Below are 24,336 nucleotides of genomic sequence, written 5' to 3' on the forward strand. Positions count from 1 at the left end.
CATCTCTATGCCTTTCCACTCTAGGATACATCCCTCCCATTAAGTAATGTATCATTCACAATCCATGAGCTATGTATTGACAGGTTTTCTCCGAGATCCTATAAATTTTAAGGGGATTTTGTAATTTGGGAAAATATAGAAATATGATATAATTAACTCGTAACACTATGAGATTTATGTAAGTTTTACAATTAATAATGTTCATCATAGAAATTTCTTTATAATTATTATATTATAAGTAACCAAATTGTGTAAATATTGGTGAATAGGACTTAACACCCCACCCCACCCCCAACAAACAAAGAATACGTACGTAAACATATGGATATGTGTCCTTATAGTACATTTCTTTGGTATGTATGTCACTGTGTATTGCATTAGGCTTATGTGAATGACTTTTCAAAAGGGCAGAGTCATTGCCCTATTTTTTACATTTTCAACTGCCCTATTATTCTCATTACTTTGAATATTTACCATCAACAGAAAAATTCTTCTATCAAGTATATTGGGACTTAATATTCTAACTTCCTTCCACTCTTCATCTCTCCATCTATTTATGGATTTTATCAAAGTTGAAGGGTCAAGATTTACTGTGGATTAAGACTTAGATTATAGTGTAACTCAAAAAATTCATAACAATAATGTATAATTGTCAATTGGAAGAGTGACATCAAGTTAATATTTAAATTATAATGGATCAGGGGTTAGAAGCAACCTTTTAGTCAATAGGGGCCCTATTTCCCTCTTATTGGCCCTATCATTTCCATTCTAGGGCACCTATTTTCTAGTCATTGGGTTGAGCTTAACCTCCTGAATTTGTCGAATAGCTTCTTTCTAGCAAAGCTTATCAATACGTTCTTCTATGACTGGTGGAGCTATTCCCAAACAACCTAAGAGCTGAGTGAGTCAGACTTGAAAAGGATTACCCAAGCATAGTTGAGATCAATGTGAAAATAAGAATGCCAAATCCACGTTTTTCGAAAACGAAAGACCCCAGGTCTGAGTATTATAATTGGACTTTTTTTCATCTATCTAAAGCAGTCAACATATCAGCCATTTTCCCCATTAGACTTGTCAATCCTTTGTTCTTTTTCCTTCTCTCTTCCAGTTCTACTTGATTAACCAAAATAAAATAAATAAATTACTTCACTGTTTTGTAACAATGATCTTTTTCGTAAAAATATTTTCTATCATACCAAACATGTTACTTTTTGCAAAAAAGACGACTGGTCTTTTCCTGGACACAAGTGTTTGAAAAACGTTTTCCACAAAAATCCAAGCCTCTCTGAAAACCAACGAGTGAACCACAAATAAAGTTCAGCTGTTTAAAGCTGTCCTTTCAAGCTTTAAAAGTTCTTCTATAGTTAACTAGTTTAGACTATTCAAAATTTCAAATACAAGGCAAATATACTATTACAACGTTGACAACTTAAACCAATCAACAATGAAATGAACGACTAAAGAATAATTAAGCTGTTCAATTTCCCAGTTCTAGCACCAGTGCCAACAATAAAACCTTCTTTTTTACATGATCACACGTCATATTGCTAACGTTTAATTTTACAAGAGTACTAAACTGCCACTAGATGAAACAATAATCCAACTACAAATAGGGACTATGCAGACAAAAACTAGAATACAATAATATAACGTTAGCAAACGTTTTCCTTCAACATGGCATTATACAACTGACCTAAAATCATTCTGTGTTTCATGAACCCATCTAGAATACATGTATTCCCCCTTTGCTCCATTTAGCTGTTATTTCAGTGGTTCATGCCACAGCTTCTATATACCACTCAGTTACAATCATGGTATCCCTGTCATTCCCGGTTTATTGCTTGCATGAAATGTTCATCTGCAGCAGAAACACAGATCAATATGGAACGGAAGTATGGGGATCAGTAGGAGGTGACTTGTAGGTCATTGAAGTTGATAAAAAGCAGATGCTGAGAGATAAAAGCACATTAGTCTTCATTCTTTTTTCCCAATACACAATGATTGTTGTTATAATATTTAATTACAAGTGTACTTTTATAAGTATACTTATTACAACCTGATCAGTTGCAATCAGAATAGCATGGCTATTACGTAAGAGGTGTTCCAACACCTGATGGACTCCAGGATCCACTTTGCTAGTGATTACAGACTATTTTCCATGTAACCTTGGTGGAAACACACAGCAGTCGCATGCTTTCATGCTTCACTAAGAAAAGCCAACAGATAAATTAAAGTTGACGAATTAAATCCTCATCCATGCATTCCACATGATACAGAGATAACCTTTTACTCCCTACTCTTCCATCTTACACTTCTCATTCTCCAAAAAACCACTTACGTAATAAATACTGTCAACTGGAACCTAATTCCTGTTATGGTATTCAACACAACTAAATACCATCTAACACATTGGGCTTCAACTTTAACTGTTTCACATTTATATAATTCCTGTACATTAGTATCTTGCCTTTATGTGCTTTTGTGTAGATGTTCAATTCCATGTCATTTTTATTTCGTCGGGACAATGAAGTGGGTTGAAAACCATGAGGTCTTAGATTTAAATTCCAGCGGGAGTCAAACAAAACTAGGTGATCTTTTCCTATCTGTCCAAGTCTTAGTGGACAGAGTTACCCAATTTCTGTGCTAGTAGGAGGTAGCATGTACCCTATGAAATTAGCCGAGGTGCAAACAAGATGGCCCGGACACCACGGTTATCCCAAAAAATTAATATGTTTCTATGTCAATTTGTAAATATTAAAGCGGCTGTAACTTGAACTTGAAAAAAATTAATATGTTTCTATGTCAGTACGTATTTGTTCTTAAAATATGTAGCCCTTTATCTTCTCTAATTAGAGGAGTGAAGTGATATGACGTTAGATATCATACTAAGCTTCCTATGATGATTAAAAACAACTTGACGTGAAACTTATTTTTCTAAAGAAACAATTTGACAGGAAACAACAAGAAAATATCAAGTACCATAGAGAGAAAATGCACAACTATGTCCGGCAGGATATTTCAACTTTCATTCACTCCAAGGACACAATTTAGAAGCATAGGAGTACTTGATATAAGTTATGTCATTACTGTCAGCAAGGGAACTTGTCCCACATCATTCAAATGGGAAACTGTACAGCAAGTCAGAAGTATTGAGGGCTAAGGATACAAGAACATAGACAAAAGACAATCCATTTTAGTCACAACAAAATGACAACTGTGTGAGGCTGTAAGCCTCTACTTGAGAATATAGACTCCTTGTACGATAGAACGAGTAGACACATTTGTTTTGACTTGTAAATATGGCTTTAACACAACCTTTGTGCTAGTATTAATCTATGCTACCTTTTCTCAGAAAAGAAAGGAAATGGCACAATGCCCCTAATTTTGGAAGTACACTGATATTCCTAAACAATGATCTCGTCTTTAAGTCCTTGAAGTTATGCTTGTCTGAAATCATAAGTCCGTGTATTGAATTTAGGCCACTTATCTTAACAACATAAAGAGTCCAGCTCAAATTATGGTATTAAAGGTATCAAGAAAAAGATCATTCCAAAATCTACATAAAGTAAAAGGGAAGTAGAAAGAAGAAGCATTGGAGAAGGTCTACCAAGCTATTATATTTTTTTTTTATTTTCTGTCTTGGAAAGATAATTTTTTCAAAAACGCCTTGGATTTAAATCATGGGAGTTAACATTATGCTTCTAGACATAAATTGAATTTGACCTCAAATTGAAATAAGCCTAAGCCAAACAAGTAAACTTTTATGACTTAATAGGAACTCAGACGTTGAGAAGGATCATAGAGTGTTTTTTTTTTTGATAAGTTGAGAAGGAACATCGAGTTAAATTCTCCAATCGAAATGCACTAATCATGATGATAAAATAAAAAGAAAATGCACGAATGCTTTGGGATATTCATACCACTCTCTCCATCAGAGATCTCTCCGAGCCTTGAGATGGCCTCCAGAAGTGCTTGCTCATGCTCCTGCATAGTAATATACTTAATTTCCTTTGGCACAAATGAGCTAGAAGTAAGCATAACTGACAGGTGAGTATGCCTCTAACCTTTAGCACTTTTTTTGCCTTCTCGACTTCCAAAGGATCAGGATGACTGGCGCCAAAGACCCTCTCCACCTGATGACATTTGCCAGTTTATGAACAAATATAGAAAGTGTAACATCAAAATGCGCAATAGATATTAAACTACTGCACTAACCTCTTTAATCAGTGTGTCTGTGTGAAGTAACTGGATATCATCAGATCCTTTCTTTCCTCCATTCTGTGACGGTGGAAAGCCTTTTCTGGACTGAGGTTTAGCCAACCCCCTTCCCCTCCCTGCACCTGGACCACTATCACGCCCTACAGGCCTATTCACACCACGGCCTGATCCACCATAATTTCCATGACGAGAAATTCCTGGATCTTCACCGTCCCACTGAATATCTTCTGGAGAAATCTGTCAGCGAAGAGATATATAAGTCTGATGCTTTCAAGAAAACTAAAAGAAGACAACTGATAACCAAATGATGCAACTAAGGATAACAGGAAAAAAATGAATAATGAGCTATATATAGAGTAGGTTATCCAACGTTTCACATTGGACCATGCATGTGCCAAAGAAGTATTTTATGGCTTATCTAAACATGAGATGGATATCATGCTAATAACAGACCGCATAATGAGTTTGAAAAGGTTCTTGCAATATACAGAGCAAGTCATTCAGCCAACATCTACACCTTCTTAAAGTTTTCCTACTCCATTAGAGTAACTCCGAAAATTATTTATTGAAGAAGCAGCAAATATAACGACTTGAACTGATAAATATGCATGACGAAAAGGAAATTTCCTAAGGACACACCTTAGAGAGAAATTTAATTTAAAGACTTGAACTACCAGATAGTCTTGATAGTCATCCATCTTGAGATCAAATACACCACATATTATATGTCAGAACACTCAGTCTCATACACAAGTCAAATATTAGACATAAGGAAAATGTTCTTGGTTTCTCCACTTCTTCCTAGATATATTAGATCCTCTAGTTCCCATTCTGTTATATGGGGGAATTTTTCTGCAAGTACATACTCCAGAAGACTTGATAATGGACCAGCAATCTCCCAAAATACACGGTGTGAACTTCATTTATAAAGTATCTTTAAAGGCACATGCAGTAAAATATTGGACTTGGTATGCATCAAAAAGTTATAGCTATAAAAGCATTTATGGAAAAGAGGTTCCATGTAAAACACATATAGTTGCCCATCAAAAAACAGGGAAGTTAACCTTAAAGAAAAAATAAGGTGAAGTCATCCTTACACAGGTTTTTGCCCTCTTTCCAAGGGAAAAGGTACAGATTGGAAATTTAGAATTATCCTGAACTTTATACAGAAATACCTTGAATTTATTTGCAACTGTTCCATAATAAATGCAGACTTCTAATGAATACTTTATAGAATGCTTGGCCACATCACAAGCCAAGGAATACAAAGCATGCAGTGTTCAGAACAGTATAAAAGCTATTTTTCTTGGTACACCCACCCTCATAAACCAATAAGAAACATAATTTTCCAGCAGGACAGCAAAAAAGGTAATCAAAGCTCCATGGCATCAGAACATAGCATCCATTACCTCTGAAAGATTGACCCATTCCCACGTCTCATTTGCAGTACTCATGTCATAAACAAGAGCATGTCTACCCTGAAAATGTGCATCACAAGATTTATGCATTCAACCACGAAAAGAAAAAGAAAAGTAAAGCTTCAAGCAATAAAATCAGGTGTACCTCAGCTTTGTTATAGTCCGTAATGACTGCCTCATAAAAATTATTGTCATCAGGCCATCTAGTCCTTACTTTCCTTCCAATCAATGAATCAACTGATGCTGCTTTAGCAGATTCAGAAACCCGATTATCGAGTTGGCCTCTTCCAAATGGACCAGAAGGCGGGTACTGCATTTTCATTGAAGATGCACCAGGCATCATCTGGCCCTATGAATAGATGTGCAACAGGAAAATATTCAGAATAAGAGAAGAGTTAAACCATGCACTGGTGGACTGCACAGAACAAAGCATAAAACATCAGACATACAGATTTACTTTTTTTGCCCTTAGGCCCCATCATGGGCCCTCTCTTGGCAGCAGATGAAGATGGCTGGTTTGCAGCAGCCAGAGCAGGTGGGTGGAAAGTAGGAGATGGTCCAGCAAAGGACTGTGACGGTAAAGGTGGAGTTATCTTCTGTTTCTTCCGTGAAGCTGAGACAGAAGGACTGGGTAATGGGTCATGAATAGCTTGACCAGTGCCAAGCATACCAGGTTGATGAGCCCCTGATTGCCTCCACTCCCTAAAACCAATAATCAAAAGCTAGCCTTTAGAACTTTGACGAACTCTAAAATACCGGAGATTCACTAAACAAATTCAAGATGGACAAAGTGACTGAGAGCTAACCTTATTCTTCTGATGACATCATCAGCATTAACTCTACCAAGAAGTTCTCTATGTTCTTCATTGGACAATCTTAACTCTTTTCTTAACTCCGTTATCAAACTTTCTTTCTCCTGAATAAAATATATTCATTGAGCAGTCATTTAAACCTGATCAAGCAAATGCACATATTAGATTTCATGGTATGACAAAAGGTACCCAAGAAATGGCATCAGCTTGAGCCTTAAAGGCTCTTAGAACCGAACTGTATGCTTCTTGCTCAAGCTGGTGAATTTGGGCCTCCATGTCAGTTTCACCATACATCCTTTGGTAGGGTACAGAAGCCATTACAGCAGATCTCCCATTTCCATTCATGCGGCCACCACCTCTTGGAATCCTATTTTGATGTGATGGGGGAAGATCATCATCTGTTCCTGCAATCACCCAACAGGTTCTCAGAAAATCAAAGTACAACGTACACCTAGAGTATGTATAATACAACGCAGTATGACAATTACCCATATCAGCACTGTGTGATTAACAAAGGCATAAAAACAGACGAGAAAAAAGTACATTACTTGAACGGTTACCAAGGAGTAAGGACCAAGGAGCACTGTGGATTTTAATCCAACAAAAGAGTTCTCCATTTTCAGTAGAAAACTAGAAGCAAAATTGCAGCTGAAGTGACAACTTTTATAGGTCTAAAATGAGATTTAAACTTTTATTCAGTATCAAGATCTTGTGGCAGACCTACAAGCATTTGAAGACTGTCCCAAAGCTGCATACAGGATGATTAACTGCCAACTCTACTTTACACTTTGCTCTGCTACAAAAAATTGACAGTCTTTGCAAGCAGATTTTCATTATTTCATAATAAAACCCAATAATTCTCAGTTTAAACTTCACTGCAAAATAGCTCAGGGAGACCCAAAAAGACCAAGAAATTGAACCCAACCCCCATAATCATGAAAAATTTAACCCCATAATTCTAAAGAAAAAGGCAAAAGAGAAAACCCTCAAACAAAACATACCCAGTACCTCAAATTGCCAACAGCTCAAAATTCCAAGTTAACAAAAGTGGGATCCAAAAAGATCCAAAATTTCACAATGTAGACGCTAATATCACTAACCCTGAACCCTAATTAAGCTACAAATTTCACAAAACTAAAGAAAAATAGATGCAATCTTGAAAACACTAACCACTGCTGTCATACGGTTCGTAGTCCATAGCCAGCTTGCAAAGTGAAACAACCCCCAGATGAAGAAAAACCAAATCAAGGCTTCAAAGGGTGCTTTGAAAACCCGATACAAACAATAATACTAAAGCCCCCAAAAACAACGAATTATGTTAATATATAGAAAATTAAGCAAAACCCAAAATCCGAGTGGGTTTTCTGGAGAATTTTTAGGGTTAGGATTTACGATACAAAGGAAATCGAATGGGGATTGTGTGATTATGATAGAATTGAAGGCGAAGATGAGAAGGAGAATCACCAAAGGCGTATCAGCATAGGGGAAAACGGACGTGAAATAGGTCTATGGAATTTGGTTTACTGGAATGTTTGGAATCCGCGGGATTTGGAAATTTTTATGATGTCTTTTATTTTGACCAAAATTGACTTTAGAAATAACTTGAGTTCTTCCTCATCAACTCACTGTAACGATTCGAACCGCCGTTATTTAGAAAAGGCAAAATGTCGGGAGAACTGGACCTCATCATTCCACCAGAGCGGGACAGATGCCGCTACAGCGGGACAAGGAGCATCAGAGCAGAATGATCGGGACAGAACTTAAATGACGCGAGGTCTTATTTTCTCATTATTCCCTAAGTGCCAAAAAAAGGCGAGAATCATCCCCAGAAACCCTCAAAAGGCTGCTCTAGGCTTGTGGAGGAAGGAGGAAGAGATTTCTAGCGCAAGGTTGGCGATAGCTTGAGGATTCCCGGCCAAAATTCACCGTCTCGTCGTTCGGAAGCCAGGATTGAAGCCACAATTCCTCTGCAGTTGCTTGGCGCCCAAGTAGGTTAGGTTTATTAATTGAGTAGTCTTAAATTTGTGTTCACTGCATAGTATATTGTTATTTGACGATATGACTCATGCGTAGGCCTTCGTGTACCGAAAAAATGATGGTTGTACCTGTATTCCTAGTGGTTACGTAAGATGTGTACCGTAGGGGGAAGCCCCGTCCTGTGAACTAGGGGTAGGTGATGGTTCTATTTCATGTTTATGTGATATATGTCGGATAGTGGCTTCATTGTATGCATGCGTTTATGTGAATAAAATATTATGAATCGAACTCGGTGAAATGACTAAGTATGAATAATTACATGTCATGAACCTGTTGCGAACTGAATCTAATGAATGATTATGTACGAATAACTACATGTCATGAACCTAATACTTAATTGTATGACTATGAGTAATGTCATTATGGGTGTGATTGTGCTTGTGGTTGTGTTGACTGGATTAGGTGTCACGTTCCGACACATACATTGGATCGGGTGTCACGTTTCTTCACATACATTGGATCGAGTGTCATGTTCTGACACATATATTGGATCGAGTGTCACGTTCCGACACATACATATTGGATCGGGTGTCACGTTCCGACACACTTGAGTGTGGGTTCCATGAGAGAACCATTGGTGATTATTACATTCAGATCTACTTGTCCTGGATGTTGGGAATTAGTATGGTGCTCCTGAATGATAATTGAATTATGCATTTTGCATATGTGTAGTTACTATATTGTGTTTACTGGTTATATATCTCGTCGTTACTGAATGGACTGTGAATGGTCAGACCCAATCGGGATGTGGTATGGTAAGTGGAGACTGAGGTTCCAAGTGTTACTATGTATTACTTTAGAGAGGTTGTTTGTGTTCATAAAAGTTGAGAAGTATGGAGGTGTTCGTGTCATAAATGTTAAGTAGCTAGGTCTTACCTTGGAAGGGGATTTGTATTGAAATGGTTAGCGAGCCTTGATAGGATGTACTATGGGGTCAAGGGTTGAGTAGTGATATGGAAGAAGTAACGGTATGTCGTGAGTGGTTGGCCGGGTTGGTAGTGGTTACATCCGAAAACTCCTTTAAGTGATAGAATGGTTAAGCTATGATCAAGAACTGAGCGAGTAAGGGGTTAGAGTCAAGTGTACTAGTATATTTTAAAGTATTCAGAAATGGTAAGGGCAGAAGGATATAAAGGTGGAGGAATGAGCAGTCTTATTGCATGTTTCCTGCTAGTCGATTTCTTATATTATACAGTGGGTATCGGGTTGACCGATGATGTCTACCAGTACGTGTGGTTTGTACTGATACTAGTCTTGCTATGCCTTTTTGGCATAGTCTGGTTGCAGGGTTAGTGATGTTTCATGGGTGAAGACAATCTCCAACATCTCCTATTTTTCCTTCCATGTAGTGGGAGCTGCGTTATTTGTTATTTTGGTTATTACGATGCAATCTTAGAAGCTCTTGTACCTGTTTAGACTAGATCTCTAGGGTGTTGTTTATTTATATTTTTGCGTTGGATGTTTTAACAACTCTTTATTTTATAAAAATTCCATGAATATCCTTTTATCTACAGTTTTCTTAATTTTCCGCATTTTTTAAAATACGTTTGGAAATCGAGGGTTCTCCTACTTAGGTGTTAGAGTAGGTGCCCGCATGGCCCGGTGGGTTGGGTCGTGACTGTAAATATTAACAATTTTTTTATGGTATAATTTCAGAAACTTCTCTTCGTGTTTTTCATAATACTTAAATTGTAATAATTTTTTAACCTATTTATTATTAATATACCTAATTTATTTTATTCTTACTAATATATTGTAAATATGTTCTTTAGAAAATTTCCTTAAAAGTAAAGATATTATAAATATGCTAGATTTTTAATTTTAATTTTGAAAGGAAATACTTTACATCTCCAACTTTCTATCTGTGTACACCAACTAATTTTATAGGGCCTGTTTGGAAAGTCCACCCTGATAATTGGTTTTGGTGTAATTGGTATAATTATATTGTCTGTCTTGTTTGGTTGGACATGTAATTACCTGGTCAACATGTAATTGAGTGTAATTGGCAGGGTGTAATTACATCCTCCAATTCGGAGGGGGGGGGGGTGTGTGTGTGTGTTCTGATAATTACATGGTGTAATTACTGATTACTTTTTAATTTCTTCCTTTTATTTTGTTTTAATGTATTTTCAATTTTATTATATTAAATTGTTTTTGATTTTTTTTTATTATTCTAATATTTTCTAAAAATATTGTTTATATATTATTTATATTTCATTTCCTTCTTATTCTCAACTTTTACTTCATGTGATTCCATGCTATTGGCTCGATATTTTACATTACAAGCTATGCTTTATAAGTTAAACTTGAGATTATCTTTTTATCAAATGTTTTTATAATTTTATGATATTGTATTTATAATATTAATCTTTTTTGTCAAACCTACCTTTCATGATGTTCATAGAAATTATGTACTTTTAATTTTTATGATTAATTTAATTAAAATATACTAAATTGAAAAATTAAATCAATTATTTTTTATGATATTAGTTAGAAACATATGTTTATTAATTAATATATTTTCAAGAGACAATATATATCTTAAATATTTAATTTAATATTATTTATAAAGGTCCTTATTTGTCTAATATAATTTTTTTTTAAAAATTCAATATAACCTTATGATTACACTTGTGTAACCAAACAATTACAAAAAGTAAAGGTTGAGAATAAAAGGAAATGAATATATAAATAATATATATAAAATAATAAATATAATTTTAGAATAACAAAAATAAAAAATAATTTAAAATAATATAACTATAATAAATTAAAACAAAAAAATAAGTAATTACCAACAATCACAACCCTCCCTAATAATTAAAGAGTCTAATTACCTCCTGTCAATTACACTCAATTACCTGCTGAATCTGGTCAACTAAACATGTCAGACAGCGTAATTACACCAAATCATTATTAAGTGACTTTCCAAACATGCCCTTAGTATTTTGTGCACAAAATATATGGTATCAAAATCATATGTATTTAGTATTAAAATATGTTCTAATACATTCATTAGTGTATCTATGAATAGATACACTGGTAGGGATTTAGTAGATATGATTGGACTCTGCGGGAAAAAGTTTTCTATATAAGAGAGCAAAGGCCCTCACTAAACATTCATCACACACACTGTTGTTCTTGATTCTAAAATTTCATAATTATTCATCTGTTTTATTCTCGTTCGAGTAGTGTAAGAAGAATGGAAATCGAAAGAGTGTTTATGAGTTGTTTCTTCATAGAGAAGAAGCCAACTGATATTTTTGACTTGATCGAAGCTGCTCTCCAAGTTGGTGCAAAGAAATATCCCGTGCAGTTTGAGAAGCGCAAAAATAAGATTGTCAACATGATAATGCACTTCGGAGACTATGATGACTTGATCCTTGATGAAGATGACAATGTTGGTGATGAAGATAAAATGATCAAAAAAGAAGAGTCTGAGAAACAAAAAAAGAGTAGTGTAGGACCGCATAAAATTACTTCACCTACAAATCAGAAACCAACAATGAAGATTAAGTTGTCCATCAAGAAAATTGTAGAAGTTTCTCCTCATAAAAAACTTCTTTATGATTGTTCACCACAGAAACAGAGCAGTTACAGATCAATTACAAGAACAATGCACAAAACAACACAAAGCTCTGCAGTTGTGAGACCAATGCAAAAAGAAACACAAAACATCAAAAATATGGAGTTGAAGTTTCAATCAAGCAAGCGGAAATTAAAAGAAAGATTAGCAGAGCAAAGGAAAATCAAGAGAAGGACTGTAATGGTGGACTTCCAAGATATGCCTAAACCTGTTAATGATTCTCGTGCTCCCAGAAGACACTGTTGGGATAGAAATAAATTTTGATATTCTCCTGATTTAGCTATAAATTTTATACTGAAATCTTTCTTCTTATATAATAAACCATGGAAAGCAGTATCATTCAAATTGATTGAATTTTTAATTTGATCTTGAATTTCCTATACGTAAATTATCTCAATTATTTAAATAATATAGTTTCAATTTCACAAATAATGTTGTACTCATGCATGTTCTTTTATATACAACTTAGGATTTCATTATTGTCTTTTATCATCTTAATCAAACTCTTGGTTTACTAATGTTTTTCTTACGCTAATGTATGTAATAAATATGGTATTTAGATCTGAATCTCACCATCTGCTAATCTTGGATAGGCACAAAATTACTCTATTTACTTATGTTTTAGGCATTTCAATTATTCAGAAGATACCAATAACAATTTTAGGTCTATTGAAAGCATGTGAGTTTTTTTAGGGTGTGTTTGGTATGGAGGAAAATATTTTTCAATTTTTTCATGTTTGGTTGGTTTAAATGTTCGGAAAATGTTTTTTAAATCAACTCATTTTCCTCAAATTTAAGGAAAACGTCTCCCCTTCCAAAGTTAAGAAAAACATTTTTCAAAACTCTACTTCATCCTTTAATTTTTTTTTCTTACCCTACCCATACCCGTATTAAAAATTATTTTTAAAAAATGTTTCAAACTTTAAGATTCTTTTTACCTCACCCTACCTTTACCACCCCTACTCCTTACCCCTCCCCCCCCCCCCCCAAAAAAAAAAAAAAAAGATTTTGAAAAATATTTCAAATTTTTTTAAAAATTTTATGCCACCCCCCTCCCCTCGCCACCCCGTAATTTTTTTTAAGAAAATTATTTTTGAAAAATATTTCAAATTTTAAAAAAATAAAAAAAATTACGCCACCCCCTACCCCCACCCAGGCAATTTCCGTCAAAAACAATTTTTAGAAATTAAAAAAAAAAAATCATTTTTTACGCCAACCCCCCTACCCACCCAAACCATCCCCATCAAAAAAATAAAATAAAGAAAAGGTTTCAATTTTTACAAATTTTCATTTTTTATGCTCCCCCCCGTCCCCGTGCGGCCCTTTCAAAAAAATTTATGTGAAAAAATAGTTTTCCTGGGTCGGATTTTGGAACGGTCTTCGGGGTCTTGTCCTAATTTGGGTGTCGGGGTCGGGTCCTAGATCAATTATCGTGGTTGATTTTTGGATATAAACTATTATCCTAAAGAGTATTTTTTAGTCTCTAACAAAAAATAAAAGATGTTTTCTGAAAATATTTTTCATTCACCAACCAAACATTAATTATTATTTTTTACACTAACCAACCAAACATGAGAGAATAAGTTAGAAATCCACTTGTTTTCCAAGAAAATATTTTCTAGGAAAACATTTTCCTTCATACCAAACACACCCTTAATCTTGATAGATAACTAGCAAATTATTGGGAAGAAAATAGATATTTGGGTCGATTATTATCCCAAAACTAAAATCAAATCAATTTATCGATTTTTAAATTATTACAACCAAATTAAATATATTATACATTTATCTATTTGGTTGATCGATTTTGATTTGGCATGATTCGATTATTAATTATACACAAAAATAAAATCAAAAGACAAAGTCATGACGGGGAATAGAAAAACATACATGTTCATAATTCTTTTTGTTTGTTTTGTTTTCTTTCATAAATAAAAAGGGTCTGATATACCCCTCAACTTTATCAATTAGAGCTGATATACCCCTCATTATGAAAGTGGCTCATATATGCCCCTATTGCTATACAAATGACTCACATATACCCTTTTCCTCTAACGGAAGTGAAAAAAATAATTTTAATTTAATATTTTAATTATTAATATTTTTTAAAAATATAATCCCATATGGGTATATTTAATCCTCCTCACACATAATTTTTTTTTGACTTTTTTTGTTTCAACGACTAATTTAAAGTTATTATTTTGATGGTCAAATTTATTTATATTTCACTAATTTTCTTGTAAACTTTATTATAGATGACCCAATTTTTTTCAATACAAAAACTAAATAACAATATAGTAAAAAAAAATAGTTTTAAATTATAATATAGCCACAAAAAAATTAGTTCTAAAATTTTCTCTTTACACTAACGAATGAAAGAAAAAAATAAAATAAGAATAAGAAACTCAAAAAATGATAATCAAAGACGTCAAAAAATAATTTATGTATAAAAAAGATTAAAATATACCTTGAAATTCTCTAGAAGGATCATATATACCCTTATATGATTTTTTTAAAATTTAAAAGTCAAAAACATAAATTTATAACTATTTTTTTCACTTCCGTTAAATTAAGCGTATATGTGAGCTCATTTTGTAACGGTAGGGGTATATGTGAGCCGTTTGTATAGCGGTAAGGGTATATATGAGCCACTATCATAACGAGGGCATATCAACTCTAAATGGCAAAGTTGAGGGATATATTAGACCCTTTTCCCTTATAAAAATAATAGTATTCATAAATGAGATTTTATCTATGACACTATGTGACTATGTATGAAGTAATAGATATGTGGTGAAAATATATATTTTTTCTTTACGTTTAAAAAAAAAAGGGCAATTAATTTCATTGCCGTCGTTGAAAAGGTTTATTTTGTACTAAGCGACATCGGCATAAAAAAAAGTTTCTAAAAAACATATTGGAAAAGGAAAACAGTTTCTAAAAAGTAGTTTATAAGAGGGGTTTGATGAATTAAAGTTCTCAGACTTTTTAACAAATTAGTACTTTATTTTTCATAATTGTTGGAAGAATGGATATCGAAAAAGTTTTCATGAGTTGTTACAAGATCAAGAAGCAGCTCGATGATATATTCAACTTGATCGAATTAGCTCTCCGCGTTGGTGCATTCAAGTATCAGCCACAGTTCGAAAAGCACAAAGCCAGGATAATCAAGTTCCTAATGAATCGCTCACTAACATCAATTGATGATGATGATGATGATGAAGAGGCTATCGAGGACAATGTTGGTGATGAGGATAACGTGACTTACATTGAAGAATCTGACAGAGAAAGAAGTAATCAATACACAGCAGCAGATTACTGTCCAAAGCAAGAAGCCCTTGATCAAGAAGACGGTACAAGTTACTCCTATGAAGAAACAGAACAATTGCAATGCAATTACAACATTGACGGAAAGCGGCACGGAGTTGAAGAACCAACTGTAGAAACAGAACCACAAAGAATTCAAGAAGATGGAGAGTGACACAGAAAAGAAGAGAGAAGGAGGAGCACAACAGACCCCTACCCAATGCAGGAGAAAAGAGTGCATCACTAGTTCAACAAAGAGCATGAATGTACAAGTTGCTCCTCCTCCTCATCCAAAACAAAGCAACCGCAGTTCAAGTACAAGACCAATGCAGAAAACGTCACAAAGCTCTGTTAGGTTTAGGATCTTTTTTCCCTTCCTATGTGGATAAATAAAAGTCTTATTAGGACTAGCCCACTTTAGCCCATAACCCAAAATATTATGTGGCATATATAAGGCTTATTTGGTCTTATTTTCAGAAACACAAGAGAGAAAAATCAAGAGAGTTTGAGAGAAAAAGAGAAAAAATCCCGTTTTCGCTTCTGGAAATTTTCTGCTCAGGCAGTCCGCTTCAGACAGAGTTTTCCGCTTTGTTAACCGTTGGATCGTGCTCAAATTTGAACTGGGAGTTTTCAGCATCTGGTTCTTGAAATTCAACGGTGGAGATCGGATTTGTAGGTCTGTAGCTTCTGATTTTGGGGCGTGAACAGTACCGCGTTTTTTGGGTGAAATCTCTTCTTTAATTCTCTAGTTTTGGTGCAATCTTGATTTGTTGTTACTCGTTGTTTGGCACTTGTTTTGTGGCCAATTTTGGAGAACAATTTTGTAACTCTTGGTGTTTATAGTGGAGCTTTTGGTCCTGTGGTTTTTTACTCTTCACATCGAAGGGTTTTACACGTAAATCGTTGTGTCTTGTGTGATTGGGTTATTCTTATCTTGTTGCTTTAGTTTGATTGATATACTTGTTGTCCATTCTTCATATTGCTTGATTTGGTTTGTCTTCTCTTGGTTCAAATTGAAAGGGAAAGTTTAGATTTGAATATTATTCCGCTGCTATCTTGTCTGACATTCTTGTTAGTGTCTTGTCTTTCCCAACAAAGTGGTATCAGAGCCTTGGTTGTTGTTCATTATTGATTTGGATTATGGAGGCAAATATGAGCAAGATGGTTTGTTTGAATGGTAGTAACTATCATATTTGGAGAGGCAAGATGAAAGATCTTCTATTTGTTAAGAAAATGCATTTACCTGTGTTTACCTCTAATAAACCCCAATCCATGACGGATGAAGAATGAGAATTTGAGCACTTGCAGGTTTGTGGCTATATTAGACAATGGGTTGAAGATAATGTTCGAAATCACATTGTGAATGAGACACATGCCAGAAGTTTGTGGGACAAGCTCGAGACGCTATATGCTTCGAAGACTGGCAACAATAAGTTGTTTCTATTGAAACAATTGATGAATATCAGGTATAAAGAGGGCACTCCTATTTTTTATCATATTAATGATTTTCAGGGTGTTCTTGACCAGCTATCTGGAATGAATGTAAAATTCGATGAAGAAATACAGGGACTATGGCTTCTTAATACTCTGTCAGACTCTTTTGAAACTCTTCGAGTTTCTTTGCTAATTCTGCTCCCAGTGGTGTTGTGACCATGGAATATGCTAAGAGTGGTGTCTTGAATGAAGAGATGAGAAGAAGATCTCAAGGCTCAACTTCTTCTACTTCACACTTTGATGTTTTGGTTACTGAAGATAGGGGGAGAAACAAGTTCAGAGGTCAGAGTGACAGAGATAAAAGTAGAGGTAAGTCAAAGTCTAAATACACGAATGTTACATGTGACTATTGCCACAAGAATGGGCATATCAAGAAATTTTGTTTTAAGTATAAGAGAGATATGAGACAACAAAAGAAAGAAGGTGACAATGAAAATCGTGTTGCTGTTGTTGCTAATGATGATCTTCTTGTTTCTTGTGATGAAAATGCCGTCAATCTTGTTCGTGATGAGTCTAGCTGGTTTGTGGATTCTGGTGCTACTTCTCATGTCACACCCAAGAAGGAATTATTTTCTTCTTATACTTCAGGTAATTTTGGGATGTTGAAAATAGGTAATAATCATGAGGTTGCAGTTCTTGGTATTGGGACAGTTTGTTTGGAAAGTAACAATGGTTCCAAACTAGTTCTCAATAATGTCAAACATGCTCCAGATGTTCGCTTTAATTTGATTTCTGTGGGATACCTTGATGATGAGGGTTATGTTAATACCCTTGGTGCTGACCAGTGGAAGCTTACTAAAGGTTCGATGATTGTAGCCCGTGGTGATAAGTTGTCTAACTTGTATGTTTTTCAGGGCTCCACTTTTAGAGGCTCAATAAATTTGGTGGAGAATGATACTTCATCATTGTTATGGCATAGAAGACTGAGTCATATGAGCGAGAAGGAGATGAACAATTTGGCTAAGAAGAATTTGCTTTCTGGAGTAAAACAAGCAAAGTTGAACAAGTGTGTTCATTGCTTAGCAGGTAAACAAAAGAGAGTTTCTTTTCAAAGTCATCCGCCTTCAAGAAAGCTTAATTTGCTGGAGTTGGTACATTCTGATTTGTGTGGTCCTTTTAAGGCAAGGTCTCATGGTGGTGCACTTTATTTTGTGACTTTTATTGATGATTATTCACGCAAACTCTGGGTATTCTCTTTGAAGTCCAAGGATCAGGTACTTGATGTGTTCAAGAGTTTTCAGGCCTTGGTTGAGAGACAAACAGGGAAGAAATTGAAATGCATTCGTTCTGATAATGATGGTGAGTATATTGGCCCCTTTGATAGATATTGCAGAGAGCAGGGTATTCGGCATCAGAAAACTCCTCCAAAGACTCCTCAACTAAATGGTTTGGCGGAGAGGATGAATAGAACTCTTGTTGAGAGAGTTAGATGTATGCTTTCAAATGCTAAGCTGCCAGATTCTTTTTGGGCAGAAACACTTAATATTGCTGCATATGTTATCAATTTATCTCCTACTGTTGCTTTGAATGGTGATGTCCCTGACATAGTTTGGTCTGGTAAGAATGTTTCTTATGATCATCTTAAAGTTTTTGGGTGTAAAGCCTTTGTGCATGTTCCTAAGGATGAAAGGTCAAAGTTAGATGTTAAAACTAGGCAATGTATCTTTGTTGGTTATGGTCAAGATGAATTTGGCTATCGTTTCTTTGATCCAGTTGAGAAGAAACTTGTTAGAAGCCGTGATGTTGTGTTCTTTGAAGACCAAACAATTGAAGATCTTGACAAAGTTGAGAAAGTTGATTCTAAGAGTAGTGACAACCTAGTTGATGTTGATCCAGTGCCTTTGACTATTCCACCAGGTGAAAATCTTCATGAAAATCAAGTTGATATTGAAGATGGTGATCATATTCAGAATGACCAGTATGTCGCTGATGCTCCAGTGCAAGACGATGTGGTTGGTCTGCAACCAACTATTATTGATGCTCCAGAGAGTTCTCTCAGAAGATCTACTAGAAAGAAAATACCTTCATCTCGTTATTCTTCCAATGAGTATGTACTCTTGACTGATGGGGGAGAACCAGAGAGTCTTGATGAGGCCATGGAAAGTGAAGAAAAAGAAAAGTGGTTTGATGCTATGGAGGATGAAATAAAGTCTCTACATGATAATCATACCTTCGATTTGGTTATGTTACCTAAAGATCGAAAAGCTTTGAAAAACAGATGGGTTTTCCGGGTGAAACATGAAGATGGTAACCCAGTTCCACGGTACAAGGCTAGATTAGTTGTGAAGGGTTTTAGCCAGAAAAAAGGGATTGATTTTGATGAGATATTCTCTCCAGTTGTGAAGATGTCATCCATCCGTGTGGTTCTAGGCTTGGTTGCAAGTCTGGACTTAGAGGTTGAACAAATGGATGTTAAAACTGCTTTTCTCCATGGTGACTTGGATGAAGAAATTTATATGGAGCAGTCGGAAGGCTTTGAAGTCAAGGGAAAAGAGAAGTATGTTTGCAAATTGAAGAAGAGCTTGTATGGTTTAAAACAAGCTCTCAGGCAATGGTATAGGAAGTTTGGTTCTTTTATGAGTCAGCAGGGCTTCAAGAAGACTTCTTCAGACAATTGTGTTTTTGTGCAAAAATTCTCTTATGGTGACTTTATTATCGTTTTGCTTTATGTTGATGACATGCTTGTTGTTGGTCATAATGCTTGCAGGATTAAAGAGTTGAAGCAAGAGTTGAATAAGTCTTTTGCTATGAAAGACTTGGGACCAGCAAGGCAGATTCTTGGCATGCAGATTGTCCGTGATAGAGATGCCAAGAAGTTGTGGTTGTCACAAGAGAAGTATATTCAGAAAGTACTTCGTAGATTTAACATGGACAAAGCTAAGGTTGTCAATACACCTTTAGCTATGCACTTCAAATTGAGTACTAGACATTGTCCTTCCAATGATGGTGAGAAGGAAGATATGAAGAAAGTTCCTTATGCTTCAGCTGTTGGTAGTTTGATGTATGCGATAGTGTGTACAAGACCAGATATTGCTCATGCTGTTAGTATTGTTAGCCGTTTTCTTTCTAATCCGGGAAGAGAGCATTGGAATGCTGTTAAATGGATTATGAAATATCTTTGTGGCACTTCTAGTTTGAGTTTGTGTTTTGGTACAGGGAAGCCTATTCTTTGTGGTTACACTGATTCAGACATGGCTGGTGATGTTGATACTCGTAAGTCTACTTCAGGCTACTTGATTACTTTTGCAGGGGAGGCTGTGTCTTGGCAATCTAGGTTGCAAAAATGTGTTGCTTTATCTACTACAGAGGCTGAGCTTATTGCTGCTGTTGAAGCTTGCAAAAAGTTCATCTGGATGAAGAGATTTTTGGGAGAACTTGGTTGTGCTCAAGAGAGGTATGTGCTTTATTGCAACAGTCAAAGTGCTATTCATCTTGGCAAGAATTCTACATTTCATGGTCGGTCTAAACACATTGATATGAGGTATCATTGGATTCGAGATGTGTTGGATTCTAAGTTGTTTGAACTTGAAAAGATCCATACCAATGATAATGGTTCCGACATGATGACTAAAGCTTTGCCAAGAGGGAAGTTTGAGAATTGTTGCATGATCGCCGGGATGGCGGTCTCCTCCACATAGTTGGGGTTATTTGCCCTGATTTCTTACCATAAATAAGTTTTCCTTTTATGAAAAGGTTTTAATATTTTAACTAGTCCTTTTCTTGTAGGAAAGGTTTTAGGACTCTATAAATATAGGCTTGTTCCTTCTAACTTAATTAGCATTCACAATGTAGTCCTAGGGTTTTGAGAGTCGTGGTTATGGAAGAGAATTTTGTGTACCTCCTTGTATTCCGAGTGAATTGGTTGAGGTTGTTTCTCTCTATATTTTGTACTCTCATATTTATAGCGGATTGCTCATCTCCTTTGTGGACGTAAGTCGATTGACCGAACCACGTTAAATCTGTCTCTTTTGATGTGTTTCTCGTTTGTCTTCTTACTCGTGGTCTTTCGAGGTTTGCTTTGCTAGTTTCCGCATTACACCTGCTTATTTCGGTCCTAACAAGTGGTATCAGAGTCATGGTTCAATGATGGAACCATGTTAGAGATGGGTGTTCATCTTGGTGGGTGTAGTTCTAGTCGCAACCTTTTTGACAGTAATGAAGATTTTGTTGGAGAAATTGTTTCAGAGAGGTTCTCTGTGTCGAGACATAGATTTGATTGAGGAGATTATGGAGAAGAGATGCAAGATCCTAAAGATTATGTGAAGAAGGTGGACAAATTTATTTTGTCAGAAATTCAGGCCAAGGGGGAGATTTGTTGGGGTTATTTGCCCTGATTTCTTACCATAAATAAGTTTTCCTTTTATGAAAAGGTTTTAATATTTTAACTAGTCCTTTTCTTGTAGGAAAGGTTTTAGGACTCTATAAATATAGACTTGTTCCTTCTAACTTAATTAGCATTCACAATGTAGTCCTAGGGTTTTGAGAGTCGTGGTTATGGAGGAGAATTTTGTGTACCTCCTTGTATTCCGAGTGAATTGGTTGAGGTTGTTTCTCTCTATATTTTGTACTCTCATATTTATAGTGGATTGCTCATCTCCTTTGTGGACGTAGGTCGATTGACCGAACCACGTTAAATCTGTCTCTTTTGATGTGTTTCTCGTTTGTCTTCTTACTCGTGGTCTTTCGAGGTTTGCTTTGCTAGCTTTCGCATTACACCTGCTTATTTCGATCCTAACAAGCTCTGCAGTTGCAGGACCAATACAAAGAGAAACACAAAGTGACAGTGATATGAAGAAGAAATTTGAATCAAGCAAGAGGAAATTTGAGGGAAGGTTAGCAGAACAAAGGGAAGCCAAGAGACGGATACTTTCATCAAATGCCTAAATCTGCTAATGACCCTCGTGCTCCCAAGTGTTGTTGGAATAGGAAAAGGTTTTGAGATTATGATGGTTCAAGTTGTTGTAAATTTCTCACCAGAATTTTTGTTCTTACTTTTTGTCTTGTAATTTTGGAGAGTATCATCATTCACTTCATTTCTTAATTTAGTGTGGGGTATGCCCTTTCTATATATGAATGATCTTTTACTCTGAAATAGAAAAATTACATTCATAAAATTAGCTCGAAGGATCAATCAAGTATTCATTCCCACATTCCCTTCTCATATTTGGCTTTGATGTGATTCCTCATTAGTATTTGGGCTCCAAAGGGGTCGTTTGCCCTCTTTCATTTGAATAAGTGCATTACTTTGCATTTTAAAGTATCATCCTTTTTTCTCAGGGAACTCAGAGTTGCTTTATTATTGTCTTTATCCTATTAAAAAATATCATAGCTTTTTATTCTTGCTATTAGTAAGTTCATGTAGTTGCAATTACAGGTGAGGCTGAGAGTTGAAACCTCTCATGATTTAGCATGTCTCCCTTTGTTTATTTTTATTAGTATTTAGTACTTAAATAACTAGAAGTAGATTTCATACCTCTGCGAGCAAATTGGTTTCAAATTTGGGAAATATTATAAGCTCAAGGAGATGCATAACCATTTACAAAGTTTAGATCAAATTTTCTATCCCTAACTGTGGTTAGTGGAGTTTGTGCATTCCCTAACCTGGATTACCAGAACTAAAAGCTCACAAAAGTTGGCTCCTATGTGTCCAAATAGTTCAGCACCATTAAGATTCCTGATCATAAGAAAAAACCAGGCATACTTCCATAGCACAATATGGTTGAACTTTCCTGTGGATGAAGATCTTACTTTGAGGGCATGTCCCAAGGTAAATTATCTTTTAATCCGAGTCTTAAATCTTTTTGATGATTCAGAACTTAGTTATTTGTAAATTATCGTCTTAGCTGAACTCATGGTTTAGTCACACTCTCCCTTACACTGGTACTTATGCAATCAGGATGGTATTGGAGTCTCTGGTCTCACCATTTGCTCACCTGCCTGAGTTTAAAAGTTCCAATCTTGAACATACAGAAAGCTACACAATTTACAAATCTTGTAAATGCATACATATAGGTGTTTAGATCAGGTGAATTTTGAAGATTTGTAGCAAGTATATATATGACTGCAACACTACTTATCCTAATAGGTTAAGTTGACTGGTTCCATCACTTCTTTTCTTTTGGCATAATATCAATATCATTCAGCAAAGCCAAACAACTCTTTCTATCTCTGAAGAAAATTGATGACCTATTTAAGCAACAAACAATCAGAAAGGGCTTTCTGATCGTAAAAACTGTAAACTTGGCATCCTTGTGTTCGCTGGAGATGAAATCTGAAAAAGAATAGCTTAGTCTCAGTTTAAATGCAACATCTGCAGCACCATGTTTGAAGTCATATCAAACCAGAACAAAATCAAGTTCAATTTCAAAAAGGTAAAGGATCTGCAGAGTTTCAACCATGATAATGCTAATAAACAGGTACTAATATTAAGTCGTTGAATTGGGGTTCCATACATGATATACTATTCCATTTATTGTATTAACAAATGTGTCCACACCAGTTGAATCTTTCTTGTAGTAATTGAGATCTAAATGCTTATATATATATTACCTCAATAGCAGGCATACAAGGCAACAAATAATTTAACAAATGCAACTTTGTGCAGAAGAGAAATTCTCTGTATACTCTACACAACCAAAAGGCGAAAGCAATAAAGAAGGGAATGTAAATTACAATAATCCAGACCATAGTATGAGCAGCAGCTTTAATTGAAACAAAATGAACTACATATTTCATTAATCAGATTCCAGAATAGTACTAAACCAAAGGTTTACATATCAAGTCATTTGATTTACGTAATCAATCCTAACATTCAACAAAGATTCCTAAGCCCTTTCTCCACGAATCCTTCTAGCAAGCTGAATATCCTTGGGCATGATAGTTACCCTCTTGGCATGGATTGCACAGAGATTGGTATCTTCGAAGAGCCCAACAAGGTAGGCCTCAGCAGCCTCTTGTAGAGCAGCCACAGCACTGCTCTGAAACCTCAGATCTGTTTTAAAATCCTGAGCAATTTCCCTCACAAGCCTCTGAAATGGAAGCTTCCTGATCAACAACTCGGTAGACTTCTGGTATTTCCTGATTTCTCTTAGAGCCACAGTTCCTGGCCTGAAACGATGAGGTTTCTTCACTCCTCCGGTGGCCGGAGCTGACTTTCTGGCAGCCTTTGTGGCTAGCTGCTTCCTTGGAGCCTTTCCACCAGTTGATTTACGGGCAGTTTGCTTGGTACGAGCCATATCAATTGTATGCTAAAATGAAGTAAAAAATGGTATATTGAAAAATGCTTTGATTGTGTAGCAATGGTGAATTTGAGAGATATTATATAGGAGTGAAATAGGAGGGAATTTGAAATTTTGGGCTGTGAAATTGGAAGTGAATAATAGCCGTTGGATTATAAAGATTTGGTGTAAACGGTTGATATCTCACAAGCAAATGTTTGCTAGGATACCAATCCGCGTGCTACTCT

General features: G+C 35.5%; 2 protein-coding genes across 2 annotated transcripts; both read right to left on the reverse strand.

The window, feature by feature from the left end:
- Nucleotides 1–1,503: 1,503 nt before the first annotated feature.
- LOC125833770 (protein EMSY-LIKE 3-like) lies at nucleotides 1,504–7,986 on the reverse strand. The gene is made up of 10 exons (XM_049512955.1): nucleotides 7,619–7,986; nucleotides 6,638–6,852; nucleotides 6,443–6,552; nucleotides 6,086–6,338; nucleotides 5,782–5,985; nucleotides 5,628–5,696; nucleotides 4,216–4,455; nucleotides 4,065–4,133; nucleotides 3,921–3,984; nucleotides 1,504–1,858 (listed from the first exon to the last, which is right to left on the reverse strand). Exons 1-10 carry the CDS (start codon nucleotides 7,644–7,646, stop codon nucleotides 1,824–1,826), a joined length of 1,287 nt encoding a protein of 428 aa, XP_049368912.1. The 5' UTR covers nucleotides 7,647–7,986; the 3' UTR covers nucleotides 1,504–1,823.
- A 15,562-nt stretch (nucleotides 7,987–23,548) lies between these two features.
- Nucleotides 23,549–24,132, reverse strand: LOC125833771 (histone H3.2). Its single transcript, XM_049512956.1, has one exon. It carries the CDS (start codon nucleotides 24,104–24,106, stop codon nucleotides 23,696–23,698), a length of 411 nt encoding a protein of 136 aa, XP_049368913.1. The 5' UTR covers nucleotides 24,107–24,132; the 3' UTR covers nucleotides 23,549–23,695.
- Between the last annotated feature and the right edge of the window lie 204 nt (nucleotides 24,133–24,336).

This window comes from Solanum verrucosum, unplaced genomic scaffold, assembly GCF_900185275.1.
Source record: "Solanum verrucosum unplaced genomic scaffold, falcon-dt-bn FXZP01000307.1, whole genome shotgun sequence".
Lineage (NCBI taxonomy): Eukaryota > Viridiplantae > Streptophyta > Magnoliopsida > Solanales > Solanaceae > Solanum > Solanum verrucosum.